This window comes from Stegodyphus dumicola, chromosome 6 (assembly GCF_044657685.1).
Source record: "Stegodyphus dumicola isolate Sdum_Otavi_A_Nest chromosome 6, ASM4465768v1".
Lineage (NCBI taxonomy): Eukaryota > Metazoa > Arthropoda > Arachnida > Araneae > Eresidae > Stegodyphus > Stegodyphus dumicola.
Window position 1 is genome coordinate 214,515,265 of NC_140773.1, and position 23,036 is coordinate 214,538,300.

The 23,036-nt window shown below is 30.1% G+C and overlaps 1 protein-coding gene across 3 annotated transcripts in view; it reads left to right on the forward strand.

Annotated features, from left to right (window-relative positions):
• Positions 1-23,036, forward strand: part of LOC118192801 (tetratricopeptide repeat protein 37) — a 144,459-nt gene that overhangs the window by 45,577 nt on the left and 75,846 nt on the right. For 2 of the 3 annotated variants that reach the window (XM_035363814.2, XM_085819503.1), the window contains exons 11-18: positions 2,434-2,555; positions 5,361-5,450; positions 8,253-8,356; positions 11,561-11,669; positions 11,751-11,830; positions 13,015-13,114; positions 14,591-14,643; positions 14,725-14,832. In XM_035363814.2, the coding sequence (XP_035219705.1) occupies positions 2,434-2,555; positions 5,361-5,450; positions 8,253-8,356; positions 11,561-11,669; positions 11,751-11,830; positions 13,015-13,114; positions 14,591-14,643; positions 14,725-14,832 (766 nt within the window). The remainder of the gene's footprint in view (positions 1-2,433; positions 2,556-5,360; positions 5,451-8,252; positions 8,357-11,560; positions 11,670-11,750; positions 11,831-13,014; positions 13,115-14,590; positions 14,644-14,724; positions 14,833-23,036) is intronic. The other variant, XM_085819504.1, reaches the window with a different exon arrangement.

The window sequence follows — 23,036 nt, forward strand, 5'->3', positions numbered from 1 at the left end:
CTTACAGAAATGTATACATAGAAAAGATTGTAGCTTGCTATTTGTTTTCCCTTTTTTAGAGTATTAGAAACAAATAGAAAATAATTTTTTATGTTTGGAAAAGGAGGCAAATTTCTTTAATAACCTGTAATATTTTCATGTATTAAATGATCTGATTTTAATGCTTACAACTAGTGTTTGAATTATATGTAATTTTTTTTTAATCTTGTGAAACTATTTTATTACATAAATTTTTTGCTGAAGCATATGTGTATTATTATAGTAATTCTTCGCATATCTCTATTGTACTTATGAGTAGGAAATAAAGATTAATTTAAATTAATATCTAAATTAAAATACCAATTTGGTCATTCAAATAAAAATTAAAATTATGTGCAATTGCAGTTTATACTCATTATATATGCAGTATACTTGCTTTGAAAAAAAATTAATAAATTATCTTATTATTTACCTTAGCTCTTGGCTTATAGTTCAGATAAAGCTCATTTTAAAGAAAAGGGAAAGATGTTAGTATGCTTCACTCTGGTTTATAACATTAAAAGTGAACATTAGCTGTAATTAAGAAAATTATTAAATTCATTTATTGCAGAAAATGTTAATCCTTTCCCCAAATTTAAACCAAAAACTGAAATGAATAAGGACTTCAATTACAAAATCTTTGAAATATTATGTGTTTGTTATGTATAAATTATATTATGTGTTATTCTAGCTATTAATACAGGGTGATTATAATTAAAGTTGCGATTTCAAAACACACTAACTTTAAAACTACAGGTCAGAATGACTTGTATTTTACCAGAACAATCCTGAGATAATGGAATTTTGTTTGGTGAAAGAAAAAACTAGTTCCAGAATTTTTTGATAGATGGCGCTGCTAGTGTCCACATTGCTGTTGTGGATGTATAACCGAAAGGAAACAATAGTCTCTAAGAGTTTACGACAATTTTATTAGCGAAAAGACAAGAATACATATTTACAGAGAAAGTAGCGATAATGAGAAGAGAAGCTTCACGGAACAAACACCTTGTGGATGATTAATGCATAAGTTGTTCAATATGCTCTCCTCCTTGTTCCGTTGCTAACTGGAAGTGCAAAACTGTATGTTCCTCAACAGATCAAAGGGTACCTGTGCTGATGCTATGAATGTGGTGAGTAATGCTTGTCTTCAGATTCTCCAGATTCGCAATCTGCTCACTGTAAACAACCTTCTTCAGATATCCCCAAAAGTCACACAGGTTTAAGTCCGGAGAGCTGGGTGGCCATACTGTTGGAAAACGGAGGCTTATGTTTCTGTCATCTCCGTAATGAGTTATCAGCAGCTGCATCATACGAGTAACAATGTGCTTCATAGGAGTAACAATGCATGAATATTGTGCAATCTACATACTGATGTTGGTGAAGTGGCAGAAGGACATGGTTATACAAAAGTGCTTCATGCCACTTGCCAGTGATGGTGCTGATAAGGGGACCCGCAGGTGTGATCTCCTCAAAAAAGAATGGACCGACGACAAACGCTGATTGTATTCTGCACCATACAGCAACCTTTTCAAAGTGAAGAGGTAATAGCTGCAATGGGAACGGATTCTTGGTTGCCCATGTCTTGCAATTTTGGATATTTACGTCCATCCATATTACATCCACATCCATCTGGGCAAGAAATTGTAGTGCAAACGATTCACGTGTTTCCAGGTCAGAAGGTAGCAACTGCTGCATGTGAGTTATCTTATACGGATAACAGCGCAAGATGTTCCATAGACTGTAAGCACTGTGCTGATAGGCATATTTAACATTCGATCACTGCCCTGCTGATTCCGTGCACTGCTGATTTCTGCATCACTGTTCATCTGTTCTTGCAATGCAGTGGCCACATTTTCCATTGCCGCCATCGAAACTGGTTTTCGTCCTCTACCTCATTTCCCATCAAATGAACCGGTCTGTTTGAATTTTTCTATCATTTTCCGTAGGCCATGTGTGATCAATGGGCCAGATTTTATGCCTTTTAATGTCCAGAACTTCCTGATAGCTGTTAGCGCACAGTTTCTATTCTGATAAAGAAAACTTCAAGAGAAGAGCAGGATCTTCTTCATCAGAGTCATGATGAAGCACTCAGGCAAAATGTTATGTCTGTCCTGCATTTTTATTTTAGCCATGCCTGAGTATGCATGTTATGTCTTAGTAATTTGCATACCAACAGAATTGTGAACCCTGACAGCGCTATCTATCAGCATATTTTGGCAATTTTTTTTTTTTTTTTTTTCCCTTTTCCAAACAAAATTCCATTGCCTCACGATTGTTCTAGAAAAATATCAAGTCATTCTGACAAGTAGTTTTAAAGTTACAGAGTTTTTAAATCGCAACTTTAATTATAATCACCCTGTATATTGTAACTATTTTTATTATGTTTATTATCTTGAATTATTTGATTTATTTTAGGTGTAGAAATTTCATTGAAATCTAATCCTCCTTCCTATGTAATTGGTAAATTTTACCTGTTACTAGGCCAGGCTTCCAGTAGGCGGCAAAACTGGGATTCAGCTCTAAAAGCTTTTGAAAAAGTTTGTTATGTTTCCGTTTTATTTTCCTGTGACATTTTTTCATTGTGTGGATGGCATTATTAATAACTGATGTGGGGGAAAAATAATTGTTTTATGCTTAAATTGCTTTTTTAATTACATGAAATTTTAATTTTTGCATTCAGTCATTTATTTAACAATGTGTTCAAATTGTCAATAATTTAAATAGCTTTTCGTAGCATTCTGATTTTAAAAAAATTAGCATAATTTAATTTACTTTGCTGGGAGGGGTTGAACAGGAAAAATATATTCATGCATACCATGTAACTGAGCATGAGTATTTTAGATTAAACTTTATTTGTAGTTGTGACTGGTGGTCTCAGTCACATTATGGTCAAATAAAATTATGTCAGCTTTATGGTTAAGTAGATATTGTCTACAGCTGGCTAATAGTTTCAGATAATTCAATTGACAGAGTGTAGTCCTGTATTTAATTTTCTGCTGGATGGGCATTCAATTAGGGTCTAGATTGTCACAAAGTAACTTTTAAAAATAATCAGTAAGCAATTGTTCATTATTTTAGCATAAAAGTTAAATAATGAAAAATTGGAGCTTTTAATTTCTAATATATTAACATTTTTTATAACTCCTTAAAATTGTATTTATAGCAAAATGGGAGCAAAATAAAGTAAATGATTTTGGTATGCATTTCTTTCTTAATAACAACAGTAATAAAATTTATCATATTAAATAAATAGCATGCTTACTGCATGCTGGGTTTAAAGGAAAATATGAATGTATTTCTTATTTTGAAATGAAGAGTTCTGATACTGTGTATATTGGTCTAGTAAAATGAACATGCTCAATCAAATGGAAGTATTATCTATTCAGATTTAATGCTACACTGAAGCATAATGGAAGAAAAAGGCCAATATCAAAACTGTACTACGTCATCTAAATTATTATGCATGTAATTATTATTCAAAAATAAATTCATTCATTCATGAACCTGCACATCAAAATGTGGGTGTTGCTTTTAATAAATAAAAATACTTAAGAAAAAGGAATGATAAGCACAAAAGATGTTATATTGGTATTTAAAACCCTGGTGTGCTTAAATAGATCAAGATAGTGTTCCTTAATTGCCCAACTGCCTATACATTCCATACTCAGAACACTGCTATCAGTGTGAGCAGTTTAGGCATATGAAAATTTCTTATGAAACCCTACATATACTCATTCTTCTTCAAACAATGATGGTGAACTTGTGTGGTATATTTGTTCTGTGTTAATTTCCAACGTGAACTTTTATGATAGAATTTATTCCAAATACAATCTGAAGCAAATTAAAATCATTAAAAATTATGCCAAATATATCTTCCCAAAAGTCCAGATTGATAGAAATATCTGACAATCCCAACCAAGAATATCATGCTGCTAAATCTGCTTAATCTACCTTGGCACAGAAATTAATTACTGTTGCTAAAGTACAACATACAGATTTCAGCAGTCCTTAAACAACAATGTACTGAAGTAGTATACAGATCATTAATATGTTAAATGTGTAGTAAAACTAAATAACAATAGGAAAGAAGGAAAAGAACAAATATTGAAATGAAATAGAAGTTCAAGAAGCCCCAGTTACACTTCTGTAGCAAACATGAATTCAGGGTTCATTGATTCTGACAAAATAGACTTGGAGAAATATTTTTCTCTTCCTAAACATCTTTTAACATACCAATAAAGGAATGTGTTAAAATTCGTTTAAAACATGTTAAAGGAAAATTCTATTGAGATGTTGAGGTATAAAAATAAAAATATGTTTATTATAAAATTCATGTCTGTTAAAATTCAGAACTTTTCAATTTCATAAACCTTTTACATTCATATTTATGTTTATGAGATTTTGAATCAACTCGAGATTTTTTTTTTTCACATTCATTCACAATGAAAATATATTACACCTCAACTTGTAGGTTTAGTGGGTAAAATTCATCATTACTACTTTCCAACTGATTTATAATTCCTTCTTGTAAACATTGTTTCGACATTCTTAAGATAGTAAAAATTTTAAATTGTAATATCCATGCAAAGAAAATGCAGAAGAAACTTCCAAGGTTATCTAGTTCAATATGCCGAAAATCAGTATGTAAGGCAAAGTGGAGAAAGATGTCTGGGACACTGCAACAAAATTCTGTGGCTGACTGAACCACTACCCCTTTGTCTAGCTTCTCTCTTCACACACCATCAGTGTCCCCCTCCCCCCCCAAAAAAGTCTATATATGAATGTATTGGTAAAAAATGGGTTGGTAACTATATGGCCACATACAAATACAGTGGTAAAACCTATTGTGGCAACTATATAGCGACATATGACATCAATGGTAAAACATGCCATGGCAATTATATGGCAACATATAAGTGCTAAGGATTAAATACGAAGTGTGAGGCCATATTTGTTCTTTTAACATAAAGAGTAATTAGCTTAGTTAAGTCCCTCTTTTTTTAAGCTTATTTTTGTTAATTAATATCGTATTAAAATATAAGTTAAATAATTTCATGACCATTTATTTGTCTCTGCTCTAAGCTTGTGAATTTGGGCACTGAACATCTTATAAATTGCAAAATATAATCTGTGCTTGTTTTTTCACATAATATTCCTTCATATTTTATACTTTTTTATCCATTCATGTGGTAAATTCATAGATTTCAAGAATTGCATTGCAAATGCTGTCACGTATCCGAGACATGTAACTATATTGTTGTGTGTAATTACTGTCTGGGAAAAAAATGTTAATGCTTAATTACTTATATTACAATTAAAATGTATACTTTTTCTTGTTATAGAGTGTTAAATATTTAGGACAATCTAAAGAAGTGTTGATAAGCTTTTGTTTCACTTTGCTTGGAATGCAACAGGTAGACAAAGCAGAAAAGGTATTTTTTTTAATCTTTTGAATTCTTTTTATAATTGTGTTATATCAATATAAAATATATGAATTTAAGTAGCATGTGTTCATTGCCATTATAATTTTTCAAAGCTGTAAATTCTGTGGTCTGTAAATATATTCAATTCAGATAAGCTTTTTAAAAAATATATAGATATCGATATTAACTAGTGAATAAAAGACGGCTGATCTTTTGGAATATGGTAAAAGTTAGTTTGGCGACATTTTGGAGGCGATAAAGGTTACTACCTAGGACTTTGGTAATAATGTGAGACGTACTCAGTTCCGATTACGCATTATTTTGTGTGAGGGAAATGAGAGATCATGAGATATGTCATGTGACATTAATGGACGAATTACAGTTCTTTAATCGGAAAAGGGGGTAAATTTGGAAAAATTATTTTGTATTAAGCTTCATTGTGTGTTGTGGGAAATAGTGTTGATTAATTTTCGGATTGCATGGCGCTATGTAAAGTGAATTCTAAATTTTTAATGTGTTTATCTGATAATAATAATAAGTTGAGATTGTGTGAAAGGAAGGATATTACAGATAAGTTTGAATGGCGGTGCAAGAAATCTGGTGAAAATGGACATTTTGTGAAACGGAGTGTAAGGAAGGGTACGTGGTTTGCTGAAAGTAGTTTGAGTATGGGTGAAATTTTATTAATTTCTTATTGGTGAATAGACTGCCAGTTGACTACTGGATTTCGGATTTAGAAATTAGCAGTAGTACTGCAGCCGATTGAAACTCTTTCTGTAGGGAAGTGTGTGTGCCACGTAATGAAGATTCTGAAGAAGATTAGGTAAGTTAGTATTTTTAATCATTTGAGGATATTATTTTTATGCATTGTTCTAAATGTAAGGAGTAAATAAATTAATATGGTATTATTGGAAAATTGTTATTAGCGATGATTTAGTTTAAAGTAATTAGGATTATAATCTAATTTTTATTAATTTAATGTATGTGCTTATTTATATTTTAAGTAGTGTTTTTTAATTTAATGATCATGATTTTGTGAGTTATATGTTTGTAGTATTTTGGAATACGTTTGAGTAGTATACGTTGAGTATTTTCATGCATTTTCATGAAATTTTTCTAATTTATGAGAAAAAAGCAGTGTACATGGATGGATATAGTGAAGAGTGTGCGCAATGCCATTTTTGTGCAATTCTGGGATTTTTTTTAAGTAAAAATAAGTCAGCGTGTACATGGTTTAGTGATATTTTAATTAAATGATAGTTATTTTGTGAATTTTATGTTTGTAGGAATTTGGTATACGTTTCAGTTGAAGTAAACGTGTATGGAAATAATTTAAATATTTGACACTAAGTATTTGTAACTATTTTTAATGTTTGCGTATAAATTCGTTGGTGACGTTTATAATATAATAGATAATTTAGAGGTAAAAGCTTTTGGATATTTTATTTGTTTTATACGTGGAAATGTTCATCCTTGGAAAGGGTATATACTTTTTCGCGATCAGGTAATTTCATATATGTGCTTTTTACCGAGTTTAAAGATTAAGAAAATTTTCCTGCATTTTCGTGCAAATTTTTGTAATTTATGAGAAAATAGCAGTGTAGATGGATAAAGTTAAGAGTGTGAGCAATGCCATTTTTGTGCAATTCTGGGATGTTTTTTTAAGTAAAAATAAGTCGACGTGTAAATGGTTTATGTATATGTGCTATTCTGCTAAATGGTTTATGTATATGTGCTTATTCAACGTGCAAGGAGTTTGCGATTGTGCACTTTTTCCCAATTTTGCAGTTAATATTTGTCATGATTAAGCAGCTTTGTTACATAAAATTTCTAGCATCAGTGTAATTCAGCTAATAAAAAGTGTTGAGTAAATAAAAAGAAAAGAAACATGTCTTTACTTCGTGAAGACAAAATGGTGGCGAAAAAAAAATAGAGGGTTGCTGTAGCAGAGTTGGTCGCCAAATTTTCGCCAAAAAATCGCTAAGTTACCATAATCCAAAGATCAACCTAAAAGACTGTCTTAGTATGTGTGTAGGATTGATGTCGATCTGAAGTTCTACAGACCCTACTAGACAGGTTAGCAAGTTATCACTATATCTTAACCTCTTTATTTAGTCTAAACCCTGTATATAAAAAACACGACTTGTGCTACAGACAAACTGCTACTTGTTATGCTGTAAATTAAGCAAAATAATCAAATAAATAAGCATGTGGGTAACGTATTCTAAGACTGCAGATTCAATAAAATATGCTATAAGCCAGCTCATATATTTTACCAGCACAAAAGACTAAAGTATCAACTAGCATGAAATGCCAGGGCAGAATATCACTAACAGTATGACATGATTGCCAGAAACTCCCTCTCTAAGATTCAAAACTTCAGCTTATATACTATGAAAGCTAATTTGCATTCTGATGGAACATATGGAATGAAGAAGTCATAATAAAGACAAAAATCGTAAGAACTGGTTAATTAAGATAAGAATCTTACATGTAAATTAGTTACTTTAATGGATGCATTTAACTACAAAACAGAAAAATTAATATATTTTTTGCCAACAACACCTGCAGGGGGAACTTTATATTTTGCAAAGTTTTCCTGGTTTTTAGAAAAACAAAAAACTATGAAAATAAACTGAAAAATAAATAAATTGCAAGAGATTTTTAAAAAAATTAACATTAGTTAATTACTACTTAATGAAATAATAAAACATTTTCATATTCAAGAGTGTATTCTTTAGTCACATTTTTATTTAATTAATAATATAATTTGATTAAATGGCATTTCATGTATGTCCCTTTATCATATAGATGTTTCAAGAGCTAAAACCAGAATTTGAAAATAATGCTGATGTTTTACAACTTGAGGGTTATATTTTGTTTCTGAAAAAGGACTATCCTAATGCTTTACAGAAGTATGATTTTTATTTCATATTTTTTTAGTAGATTGATTAAAATTTTGTTGTTTGTGTGCTTGTATATGGTATGAGTATAAGAAATGAGTGTTTTTCTATTAAGCCCATTTCAGTTATTGATATTGATTAAAAAACATTCATTATTCGTCTTTTGAATGTGCATACTGTTATTTTCTCAGGATTTATTATACCTAAAATTATTTTGTAAATATTATGCCAACGCATTTATCATTGTTTTGTGAACAAATTTAATAAACTTGCAAATGGAAAGGGCTAAAAGGTGATGCTAAGCAAAAGAGGTGCAAAGCTAAGAGAATTTTTGTTCGTGGACATTTGAATTAAGAGCAGGAATATTGCAACTAAATGGGATGAATCTTGGATTTATCCAAAAATATTTCACTTGTGTACTTGTTTGTTTGCTGTTATGTGAAATGTAGTTCTGTTTGCTTCTCTAAACCAAAAACAGATAGTCTGGAGGGAAGATATTTATTTCACACAGTCTCTACAGTCAGGAGAAAAAGATATATGCAGTGGTGAAATACCTTTAGGAAGGTGCTTTAAGTTAAAGAGCATCATCAGGTTATTATTATGTTGATATATAGAGTGTTTCAGAAAGGCTGCATGGCTAGTTATCCCTTGAATGGCTAGTTATAGATTTACTATTCTAGTTTAAAAAATGAAACAAATTGGGGAGACCTTTCATTCTGCTGCAGTCTCAGCTTATATTTGAAAATGTACTGTACTAGTTGCTTTTATTTTGACTTGAATTGGCATCAAGATTTGGTATTTACAGTCTTTCAACTAAGCTAACAGACGCATGTTTAACACACAAGCATAAATTCTTACAAAATATGCAAATACATCAATAAAAAATGCTTCTCAGCTGTACTTAACAACTTAAATTTTCTTACTTGAGGTAAAATGAATGTATACTAACAACTTCACACACGTAACATAAAACTTCTACTTGCATGAAATTTCAGTTCAAAGGCCTGGATAAATTCTGATTTAAGTTTTTGAAAAGCAATATTCACTTCCATCAACAAGTGAACTTATTCTTTTTTTTCTTTGTGTGCTTCAATGGAATTTGCTTAAACAGTAAATAAACTTAAACTTATTCTGTAAACAGTAAATTATCATGCAGAATTTTAACATTTATGTAGACTTAAAATTTCAGCGTTCCCATAGAGTTTTATTTTAACTGTTCCATTGGAATAAAATTTTTTTATCTTTTCTGCACCGTTAAGCATTTGTTTTTCAACCATTTCTTGTATGAAAGAAATTTTAAAGATTTATTTATTTTTGATAACATATGTACCAAAACAAATTTAAAATTAAAAGAAAATTTAACAGTCATATAAAATAATTAAATAGTGGGAGAAATTTTATAGCATAACATTAATATATAGATGTAATAGAAATAATTATTGTAATCACTTTGTAAAGACACATAATTTAGTAATATAATTTAAAATCATTATTTTAAAATTCAAACGAAATTTTTGTAAAAAAGTTATGCATTATAATATAAAGAATGACATTTTCTGTAATGGAAGTTTATATTTCCTTTAGCATATCCCTAAGTGTTCTGATTTCAGAATAATTATCATTCTCAGTGAGGAAAAACATCTGGAAGTCTAGTCACTAATCCCTACATTTCCCTCTCTTTTGTGAAATAAATGCACCCCTCTGAGAATCCATAAACTACAAACAAGGACTTTGTTGCGAATAGGAGGTGATTTCTTAAAGAGGACAAAGCATTAGTTTCAAGAAACCCTGTCCTTTCAAGGCTTTTACAGTTGTCAAAGGCCCAGGCCAAAAAGTTAATCAAATTATCACTTATAAATAATAATCATATAATTAAAGATGTGATTTCAAAAATTTAATGAAAAATAAGTTATTTATTCAAGCAGTTTATTAAAATTTTTTTAATTGCAGTAATATATATGTTATTCAGCAATGTAATCTTATATTTTATGCTACCAGAAAAGTTCAATTATGGAAAGCTATGGAAAGCTTGGGAAGTGCCGATTGCTAGATATGTGAAAATTCTAAATAGTTGGCACATAAAAAAATGCAGTTAATAGTTTTAAAAAAAGTGAAATAGAAGGTAAAATATATGGTGTAAAATTATAAAAACAGTCACATTTATTATCAAAGCTTACATTTAACTTTCAAAGCTTTCTTATTTGTGTAATTATAATAAGATTTCTTATTGCCACCCATAAAAGCCGACATATTTTCATAGGCTTTTTGGCTGACATATTTTCATAGGCTTTTGGGCCGACATATTTTTGTAGGTTTTTAACATATAAAACATCTTAACAAATTATGAAATCCCGTCAACCTGTAAAGTCGGCAGAGAACCTCCTAAATTTGTGCCAGCTCTACCAGCAGAAGTTTGAAGGAAAAGACTGCTCTTAGATAATCAGTAGCGTAAAATATGGATACGGCATATTAAAAACTTATATCACTTGTCATAATTTTTCATATTCTATCACCATTCTTTATCTCTTTTGAATAAAGTTGCACATTAGGTTCATTTGTGCAACATTTGATAATGCTAGGATCTTATAACTTTAAAAACACCCTTCTGTATTTTGCTCTGTACAAAGCAGGTCTCAAATTTTAATTATTTTTTTAAGGTGCAAAGGAAGAGCAGACTGATAGTAGTTAACTTATATCCTTCTTTAAAAAAATTTAATATATCAAAAGAATTAATTAGGTTTTACATACATAAGATCATAACTTGTTTGTAACATCATGCCTATTCTGTATTAACATGAAATTACACTAAGTGGCTACAATTTTTGTTTGTCGAAAAATGGTGTGACAGGAAATGTGTCTATGAAGACTGTTCTGTTCCAAGGACAAATTCTTAGAATAATTGATGGAGATGCAATGTTTGGCAGGGGAGGAGGAACATTTCCTAAAAGACATCTATGTAATTTTGTTCACATTTTAGATGCTATAAGTGAGATTCCGAATAGAAGTTTTATGCATGTTTTATGATGCTTTTACAAATTTATTTCATTTAAAAATTAAATCTCTTTTTCATTAAAAAAAATATAAAATTCTAAAATGTTCTAGTTACTTGAGCTTCCCAGTTAGTTGAGTGACAGATAGTTGGCTTTTACTGTATTTGTGTTTTTTCAGATATGTTCATATAATTGAAAGCTTTTTTTTTCACTACATTGTGTTTAGGTTGAGGCAGTCGGTTGCGCTTTCAGAATCTTCTTACTCTTTACATTTGATTGGCCTAGTTCTTTGGGAATCTGAACAAAAGGATAAGGCATTTAAAATTTTTATTAAAGTATGAATTTTGACTGCTCTCTTTCATTTTGCTATTTCAAATTAATAATTTTTTTCCATTAATCATATATTATTCTTTTAGGCTGCTGAGTTAGATCCATATTTTTCCAAGAATTTCTTATACTTGGGTCATTATTATTTGAATAATATATGCGATAAAAGGTAATGTATCACATATAATGATGTGCCATTTATTCACATGCTGTTTTTTGTCAAGCTGCTAAAGTATATAACAACTTACTAAAATTCTTATATTCCATGAACCCATTCTATTTTTTTCTAGGAGTTTCTTACTTCCAAAAGCAACTGATATGAATACTTCATTTCTGATTTTAATATTTAAAGAGCCATAAAATTTAAAAGCCATAGTCCACATCAAAACGTTTTGCTGATTGCACTGAATTTTCAGTTGTTAGCAAAAGAAAATATAAACACAGCACCTCCTAAAAAGTAACTCCCCCGCCAAAAAAAAAAAGTCACACACACACACACACACACACACACACAAAAAAAAAAAAAAGCGCAAACTCAGTTTAGCAATTATTTTTTAAAAAATTTTTGAGAAGCCAAATAGATGGGCAACTGTGTGAATTGATATAGTGAATCATAAATTAATTTTATTTTACAACAGTATCCAGAATTATTTAAAATTGTTGGATTTTTACTGCTCAGTATTTTTCAGGATTTTTGAGATGGGATCTCAATCACTTTTACTTTTCCTTAATTTGCAGTTTTATATTTTTTTAAGTAGTAAATTAGAAGTTTACACAAGTTCTTTTTCCTGAGGCAGCATCCTCCTTCCCAAAGTGAAAAGAGCATTTTTTTTAAAATCTAGAATGCTTATCGGTCAGTTCTATAAGGTGAAATCTGATAAACCAGTATTATTAAGTTGGAAACTAAAAAATGATAGATTGCTGAAGTGTAAAATTGTTGAACTATTTTAACTTTTGATGAAATTTAATTTGTATTGATAACTGATTTTTATTTTAATTGTTGCTTTTTTAAATTTCATTTAACTTAATTTTTATTGAAATATGATATGTTTAATAATTGTTGTTTCATGTTATGCATGTTTATTGCTATTTTGCATGTTGATTGAATATGTCCTAATTAATTAATTTTATCTTTTATGCTGAAACCATGTCTAAATATTTTTTTTCTCATATTATTGTGACTTAATGGTATATGTGTCTTGATAATATTGCTTTCATTAAATAATCTGCAATGGAAATAATGAGTACTTTTAAACACGCCTAAGTTTCTTCTTCTTTCAAATTAAGTAACTGTTTAATAATTAAATAAATTAAATGTATGGAGCAAAATATATGTAAAATTTATTATTTTAGTAAAGCCTGCATGTGTTATCAAAAAGCATTTCATCTTGACAACACTGATACTGAAATTGGAATGTCTTTGAGTCATGTTTTAAAAGCTCTGGGAAAGGAGGTAATTATTTTTTTCATCTATCTAAAATGGAAATATTTTAAAACTTTTGTATCTCTCTGCAAGAACTTTTTGTAATAGTTAATTGTCATGAAGGAACTGCTTGATAATTTTATAGTCAAAATTATTTTAGTTCATTGATTATTAATGCAAAATGTAATGGGCTTTAAAATATTCAAGATGAGAGAAATGAATGATTTTTCTTCTTGCTATGATAATGTGTTATTATTGTTTAATTGAAATATTTTACATGTAATTTACTTATTAAATGTAAAATACTTTTAGTAAATACACTTCATTCAAAGTAGTCACTAAAATTTCTTAATACTATCTTTTCTTTCTTTCTTTCTTTTTTTTTTTTTTTTTAAAGAACTGATTTATGCAAATGATGTAAAATATTTAAGTGCTCTTTTAGTTCAGCATTTTTATATAATTTTAGAAGTTATGCATGAATTATATAAAAATAAGTTGTGTTTTGAAGAAATACATGATGATATATGTTTTTAGCATAATTTTATACTCTCTGGAGATAGGAATTTCATTGTTTGATGATTGTTTAATATTGTTTTTATGGAAAAATTTTTTTTTCAACTAGTCCTTTCACTGCTTCCCTTACAAATTTTTTTGAAAAAAAATTGCAAAAAATCATCACATTTTTTTTAATTTTATTATTAAATACAACAAAACAAATCAAAATATATAGGTTTTTAAGTTGAATTTTTAATTTTTTTTGAAGGTGTAAAACATTTAGTTTTAATATTAGTTTACTATCCCGAGTTATCTCGGGCAAATGGAAAAAAATTAAATATTAGTCTTTGTATGATAGTTTTTGAAACAAGGGACAACACAAAGTGATACCTGACATTCTACACTGGTATGTGGTCTCTTTTCTTACTGGCTTGCTGCTGGAATCTCTTTCAAGGGAGCACAGAGTACACTGTCTAGTTGAATTTGATTTTTTTTTTTTTTTTTTTTTAAATTTTTCCACCTCTTCATAATCACTATCTGAAAAATCATCGTTTTTGCTATCTTGCATCATTGCCATTATTTTATTTTATTTTTTTTTCAATGCATGTATCCTTCTTTATACATTACTAATCCGCAAGCCGACGTATACCATACAATAGGGAAACATATGACCAGTCCCTCCAAAAGAACCGTGCAACCAACAAAATTTGGCAAACTGCCAATCAAAATTGAATATTTCCATTAATTTCCTCCAGGCCAAGTAAAATCGTGATAAAACAAATTGTACTAACAAATTCTGCTTCGCCCGAGTTTTCACGGATAATAATTAACTGCAATATATATGAACCCGAGATAACTCGGGATAATTAGGCATGCGGTTAATATATTGAATATATTAAAAGCAGATGTATTTTATAGTAACAAATCTAAGTGAGCTGTTTATTTTATTATGAATGCTTGAACAGTTATAGTTTTAAGGAATGATACTAACATTATTTTTAATATTCTTAGGAAGAAAATATGAGAATTTTAAAAATCATTACAGATAATGCCAGTTTAGGAAGGTAAGCTAATACTTTGTGAAACAAATTTCTATGCCTTTCATCTTCTTTTCTCTTTTATTATTAAATTTTATCTCATTTTAGTTGCAAATGGGCATGGACACAACTTGGGCTGTCTCAGTTGCAAAACAATAGCTTTTCTGATGCCACATTTTCTCTGCAGAATGCTGTAAGAGCAGACCCAAATAGCAGGTATTTTTCATTCATCAGTATGCTTTTGTGTGCATAAAAAAAGTCAAGCAAAATGGGACTTAAAAGTTTTTAAATTCAGTTTTAAGTGTATTTTATTAGCATAATTAAATAACAATGGAAGCCCAATACACTGCCAGTAAATATCTTTTCTTAATGTATGTTTTTTTTATGTTCAAATTTCATAAAAGTGCATTTTTATAATCTGTGTTTTAATACTATATATTGAAAACTTACGTAACTCAGAATAACAGAACTCTAGTTGAAATATTTATGATCGCATTTATACTGGCTTCTTTGTATAATATTTATTCAATTGTATAAAGAAAATTACACACTAATTAATTGTACAAAGAAAACAAATATCTGCATCTTGTCCAGGATTTGAACCCAGTTTAGCAGCATGTATTGTTAGATCCTGCTAATCAATGTACCATCCAGTGGGGCTGGAGAAATTTACATTGTATTTATTAGTGTTAATTTTATTAGCCTATGCAGCTATAAACATCATGTATGATAAATCTGGAAATAAAATAATGTTCAAACAGTAAATTCCGTATCATGTTGACACAAGTTATTTAGCAAATAATTTTAGCAAGTTTCTAGAATCCCACCAAAGATAAGAATTAGACAGTGTGTCTGTGTATATATTTGAATATTGTAATCTTAGTCACAGTTGTGTTTCAGATGTTTAAATCTACTAAAATCTTATATTTAAATAACTACCAAAAACATTAAAAGTTTTCTGGATTTAATTACAGTCAAAAGTCGTTAATTTGGACACCCATAATCCGGAATGATCTATAATCCGGACCTCAAAGCTAAAAAATTTCTGCGCATGCGCTGCGTTGACACATGCGCATAGGCATTTACGCGTGCGTGTAAGACCTTTATGACTGCGCATATGCGTGTGCGCAAGCGCAGAATACGTTTTCGCGTGCACGTTTTATGTATAACGGATGGTATAAGCTAAAATTATCTAATTATCTATTTCAGTTAATGTTGATGATTGCGTTGTTCCTTAATCTTCGAGTTGGATCCGGCTTATTATTTTTTGCAGACTGTAAGAGCAATTTTATAAAAGTAAACTTGAACTTTCGATTATGTCAAATAGAATTTCCGATGCTGGAGCTCCCAAAGGATCTACAAAACGAAAGTATGTTTTGATGTCCATCAAACAAAAAGTGGAATTGCTGCAAAAAATGGATAAAGACATGAAGAAGGTGACAGAAAGGTTAGTGAAAACGAAAAAATTTTGATTGACAAGTCGGTATTCTCGGCACAGCAATTATGGGACTTGAACAGCGAAACTTTGTAACTGAACAAGAAATTATGTCTGTTTATAGAATTAAGAAGAAAGTATTATCACATAAAACGAAGCAACTTAAACAACTTGCATTGAAAGAAATGTTTAATAAAGTAAACAAATAAATATTAAGCTTTTTTTTTTTTTTTTTGTAAATTTTGATTCCCTTTTGATCATAATTGTTCTTTATTTCATAAATTATGGTTTCATATTTTTAATTTTAGAATTTCTGCATGCCATCTTACGGGATTTAAACTGATGATCTATAATCCGGAAAAATCAATAATCTGGAATAGCCGAAGTCCCGACGAGTCCGGATTAACGACTTTTGACTGTATATCTTTTTGTTTTATATTTAATCCTGATTTCTTTGCTTTTTAAATTTTCTTTATGATAATCCATATAACTACCTTTTAAACATACCTTCTTTAAATTGTATTTAAAATTTTACTGAAGAACAATTTTATTTGAGATTTATGATAAAAACAAACTTGCAAAAGGGGTGAGATGATTCCAGTATTATTTCATCAAAAGCTCTATGTGTGGGGATTTATGTGTGTGCACATACATATGTATACTGAATGAATAAGTTATTCTGCACATATTTGGTGAAAATATGTCAATGACCAAAAACATACCTATTTATTGGCTAGTGGAAAGTTGATATACTTGATAAGTTCCATATACAGTAAAAGCTCAACTCTCTAGGACACTTAAGAAGTGCTTAATTCTGGGTGGCTGAGTGTATGCAAAATACAACTGACAGTCAGTATATGAAATTAAAACATCTTATGCAATTATAAAATGCTGTTACCATGAAAATTGGCAGAGATGCTGACAAACTTATGCCAGTCATTCCAGTAGAAGCTTAAAGGAAAAGGATCTTTATTCAATTAGAATCTTATGATACTAGTTATGGACATAGCATATAAAAACATAAACTGTATATCATAATTTTTCTCTCTGCATTGCCATTGTTTATTTGTTTTCAAATAAAGTCTCCTTATCATGGTCATTAAAACTCATTATTACCCATAACTTTGAATATTCTATGCTGTTCTATAGAAGGGAGATCCAAATTTTAACCTTTCTTCCCCCCTTCAAAATTAGGAGGGGAAACAGATAAATAGCAGTTAACTTAAATCTTCCTTACCAAAACTAAATTGTCTTATTGAGAAGTAATCTGGTTTGCATGAAAGTAAGGTGAAGATCTTATGAATGTATTCTGACATTACACTTATACATTAATGGCACAAAATCGCACTATTTGGCAACAAATCGTCAGTGGGAAAGCACATTAAATAGAAATTTTTTAAGGGGATATACGACATAAAAATTTTTAAATATTCAAATTTTCAATTTTGGGCTAAAAAAATTAAGTAACCTGAGACGATACCAAAAATATATAATTTATCCATGTTTAGAAATTTTAAGACCGAAATCTTTCATTAAAAAATGTAAACAAGCCCACCAGTTGCAAGCCACCTTAGCAAGCCCACCAGTTGAGAAGGGACAGATATCTGGTGTGGCAACAATAAAGCCATATCAACTGGTAAAAAGTATGTTCATAAACATTCTTTGTTAGAACCTGTTTTATTAGCTAAGAGGAAGTCTTTAGAAGGCTCCCTGACAAAATATAACTACTCTCAAATCGCATTCACGGAAGAAATCAAAACCCACCATTCACGGAAGAAATCAAAACCACCACCAACTGGTATTGTGGTTAGCGACGCTGAATGCCGTGCCCGGGTTCAAATCTCGGAGAAGGCATTGGTGTTTTTAAATGTATGGTGTCCATGCAGCAAGGAAGCACCCAAAATATGTGGCGAGCCAGAAGTCTTCTCGAGAGGAGGGTGATAGAGGAAGAAGGGTAGAGACCTTCAGACCCGTCCTCCCTGGGATGTTCTCCATCAAAATTGGGGTTGGAACTGAGCTAAATCACACTGTCACCTGTAAGGTGCTCAAGGCTGGTTGCCAACGACAGGTGCTCCTTGCGCTGTTATATGTCAAACAAGTGAATAACAACTCAAAACCCGAATGAAAGTTTTAATAATTGCATCTGGACTTGCATACCAAAAACTGTTTTTGTGACAGTCATCACATTAAAATTAGGTTTATTAGATGCAGTAATATGTTTTAATGATGGTGTACAATCTCGCTATAAATAATGGAATTATTGGGAATACAACCAGGGTTTTAATCGGTAAAGTTTTCGCGAAAATAGATTTTGATAAAATTTGTGAGATCCATCTTGCTTACCAAAAGCTTTCTAAAATGGCCAAAAAGAAACATAAGTTAATAAAACAAAAACAACTAGATGCAGAAATGCCAGTTCAAGATGATTATGGTGCAAGAAAATGTTAAAATGATTTTTTTGTTATAAATTAGTGTTTAAATTGTTTTCCCAATTTTTCTAAAAAATGTATTTTTTTTAACTTTCGGTACACTTTTCTTGAAAACTATTCGGCCAGAAGGTTTAAATTTCCCACAGTTGTTTATCTTAACTGTTTCTTTGAAACTACGCAGGATATAAAATTTATGATCATTAGTTTTGGATATATTAAAAATTTAATACCATTTTTTTGTGATTTTCAAAACATTTTACTAATTTATTTTTTATATTTTTTTAAGTAAAATATAAAATACTTCTTATTATTCTTAAATGATATGTGATATGTTTTTAACCATCGTGCAAAATTTGAAGGAGTTTGATGCAGTATTTTTTAAGAAAAGTGTGCCAAACTAGCACACTGTCACAAAAGATTCGTCAAAGATAAGAGAAATTAAACAACTGGTTTTTAAAGACATTAAGCTCTAAATTTACATTTTATGTGTTTTATATAATCTAAAAGATGTTTATTTTAAATTAAAAAAAAAAAAAGAATTTAGAGTATACGTTTATTTTGAGAAAAGTTATACCGTAATAACCTTTGTCCCGAAATAGTTGCATTTTTTGCCAGTCAATATGTCACATGTCCCCTTAAATAATTGTAAGATTTTTTCCTAAAATGCATTTAATAGAACTGAGAAGGACTTTCACTTCATATTTTCTCAGAATAAATAAAGTTCTTAAATCTTTAATTTATTTACATTGTTCTGATGCACTCTACTTCGAAATAAATAAATTATGAATGTCTATCTGTCTCATTGAGTTTCTTTTATCCCCCCCCCCATAAATCTCTCTCTAATGAGATGCAGTTCCAAAATTTTTACTTTGGTGTATAGAATTTTTCTCATAAAATTGCAGGAATGTCAAAAAAATCTTTCTCCACATCATCAAATCCTCCACATCAAGAAATGTCCTCCACATCAAGAATTCTCCACATCAAGAAATGTTTTTTTTTTTTTTTTTTTTTTTTTTTTTTTCTGCTAGAAGATTCTGTAAATGTGTTCTAGTCAACATTTCTGAAGTTTAGTATATTTGTTATTTTTCAAAAAGCTGAAAACATGGGAAATAATTTCAACTGAAGTGTGTCATACCCAGCACTTCTAGGTCTATATAAAAGCATTTGATGAATTAAAAAAAAAAAATTGGTGTAAACTAGAGGTGTGCAAAATCTTTCTATTGTGGGATCAGATCAGAACCAATTACTTACTGAACTAACTCTGTTCTTTTCTTACAACTCACAATAACCTTGATGTGTAAGATAAGGAAAGCAGGATGTATCAAGAGTAGTTTCAATCAATGGAGTGAAGAGTGCAAAGAATCAAACAAGTAGGGGTATCAGAAGAATCACCTGCTGATGCGTGTGACTTATTTCTTCAACTGTTAATTTTAAGGTTCCCTAAAACCTCCTTCCTGCATAGAACTAAAAATAGAATTTTGGAATAAAAATTTTTCAATGAACTTTCCTGGCACACTTCCACTAAGAGCTGCTGGTGGATGAACTGTAAAGGAGCTGCTGCTCTGTTTTATTGAATTACCATTGGCTCACTGAGTAAAGTAAATCAGTTCTAATAGTCCATCTTTAGTATAGACAAGTAACATATTGAGGCTTTAAAGTCTTGCCTCCAGAACAATAAAAGTAGAACTCTGAAATAATTTGAATATTGAATAGGACCTGACTTGATATCTTCCACACAATGTCTCTAATAGGGCAGCTCGTTCATATCCCTATCTTCTAGCACAGTATGACATTAAAGTTTTTCATAATCAAAAGGGGCCTGTTCAACAAACAGTTATTTGAACCATCTGAAAATCACTACAAATGTGTTTTATTTTTTTGGTATGTTATATAAACGAATAGTTAGAAAGGATAAATTTTCCTTCCATACTTTTAATCCATTAACCGCCAAAACTACAAAAAATGTTTCTTTTCTCGTGAAAATAATAATAAATATTAAATTAAACATTTATAACATAAATTTACATTGAAAGTAAAAAAAAAATGCTCTTACTTGTGGAAAAAGCGAGTGTTGCGTTTGCGCAATGTCAGCGGAATAAGACTACGGATGTTTAGTGAGTAGGATTGTACTCGTGTGATGTTTCTTTTGAGTGGAGCGCAGGATTACTTTTTTAGCTGTATAACATTTTATAAATCTACAAATCACTTTACTTGTAATTAATTTAATATTAAAATATACATTGTATTTCTTTTACAAATACAGATTATTTCAACTGAAAGATTCAAGCATGAAAAGCTTGATTACAATCATGATGTAAAGCTACATTACATACTTTGCATCTGTAAACAGTCTGGCTATGATACTCTTTACAACAAAGTCTTTTGTTTAAGACACAATAACACGCCGAATAAATACTAATTCAGAAGTCAAACAACAAAAATCAGCGTTAAAATTTGGTAAATATAACGCTGATTTTTGTTGTTTGACTTCTGAATTAGTAAAGTCTTTTGTTATCAATGGACTTTATGATAAAATATCTACCATCTCCATGCAATGGTTTTTGAATGCTGAATTTACTAGATCTTCCTGTTGCTGATCTATTTCTGGCTAATTCTACACTCTCAATAGGAGCTCGCAAAAGGAATAATGCATTCTCGTGTCTGAAATCTGAAAGAGACTTTATATTTCCAGTAGTAAAAAGTGCTGATATTTAATAAGTTTAGATACAGTCTCACCTCATATAATTTATCAGTATTGTCCATTTGACTATTGTCAAATGCAAATTCTGCTTCATATTCCTGTACTGCAAATATGATATCGATTCAGGAACAGAAATGTCCTTATCAAAAGACCAATACATTTTTTCTTGAGGTAAAGAATGATATCTTGTAAGTAATAATATTCCAATAAATCTTCTCATATAGGCTTCAGATGCAATAAATTCTGGGCTTTTTTTTTTTTTTTTTTTTTTTCTGAGCGTATATATTTGTCTGTTCAACGAGAAGAGAGTAAACCAAAAAGAAAATCAAATCAAAAATCTGCGCACTAGTTTTACCTTCTATTTTGTCTTTTATAATTTCTCTTCTATCTCTTTCTTCGTGTTCTTCCTGAGACATAACTAACAGTTCCTTTTTTATCCACTTCATGATTTCAGTCTTCTGCTTTTTTAACTTTTTAGGATGACTATAACTGCTTTTAGAAGGCTGAAACTTACTTCTTACGTGAATTTCAACTTACCGAGCAGTATCATTTGGTAAAATATCATTATGATTATTTAAAACATTGCCATTCCTTTCTTCTTTGTCACTAGCCTCTGCAATTTCTGGGGGAACAACAATATCAGTTTCATTCTGGTCACTATTAACATTATCATCATCTGTTTCCTTATCAAAAAGTCTTTGAAGGGCTTCTTCTAATGTAAGGTACCTCGTTCTAGGCATTTTTAAATAACCACAACAAGAACCAGAACATCGAAAGGAATGAGTGAAAAAGGAAATTGACTAACCGTTTCCTGTTGACGTTGCGTCAGCGCAACACCTGTTTTCCCTTCCTTCCCAACACAAATAAAAACATCTGCCTGATGTTGTGTTCTGATAAATGGTGACCTTGACTAAAAATAGATCACTCATAAAGATGGCAATTCTTTCGTTAAATATTTTCAGCAAAAATACCCGGTCGAAAATTTTGCTTAAAGTATGAGATTAATTATTATAAACAAAATGATTGCTGAAGGCAATTTTTTTTTTTTTTTTTTACAGAAATAATCTTCATAATATTCCCTACACAAAATCATCTGCTGGTATAAAATATCTTAGGTAGTTATATTTATATACTCATTTATTTTGACCGTTGCATTAACAAAACACCAGCGGCTAATGGGTTAATTCAATTGCTCTGAGTCTATTAGTCTCAAAGCATTTGAATTGTAGCTGGAAACTAAGGCCTACATACTCTATTAGACTAATAGTGAGCTATTATTATGTCTTAACAATTCATAAAGTACTAAAGAGGGTTTAAAATAACATTTGTATGGTTTTTCTGAACTGAGCATAAAAGCACAACTTGTGTTATAGTCAAACCACCAATTGTGGATATTCAAATTAAGCAATAACAGATAATTAAATTCAAACACAAATAATGTAATCTTAAATTCAAACACAAATAATGTAATCTGAGCCTACACATTCAATAGAATGAGAAATAAGCTGAGTTATTACCAATCCATAAATTTAAAACATCAGCTAGAGAGAATGCTGAAACCAGAATATCACTTTTAAATAGAGTTCATGAAAACTAGCTGCACGTGCAAGTTCCAGAAGCTTGCTTTAAGATTCAAAACCTTCAGCTTAAAGTCAATTTGGATCCTGATGAGAAATGCGAAAGATGTTGCTTCACATTTTACAATCCCACTGGCATCTGCATTTTCATTAAAAACAAACTTTTAATTTGGAGAACTTGTCCTATGCATGTTCAGCATTTAAAAAAAGAAAAGAAGGAAAAAAAAAAAACTTTATAAAGCTTTTATAAAGTTTTTATAACTTTTATAAAGCTTTTA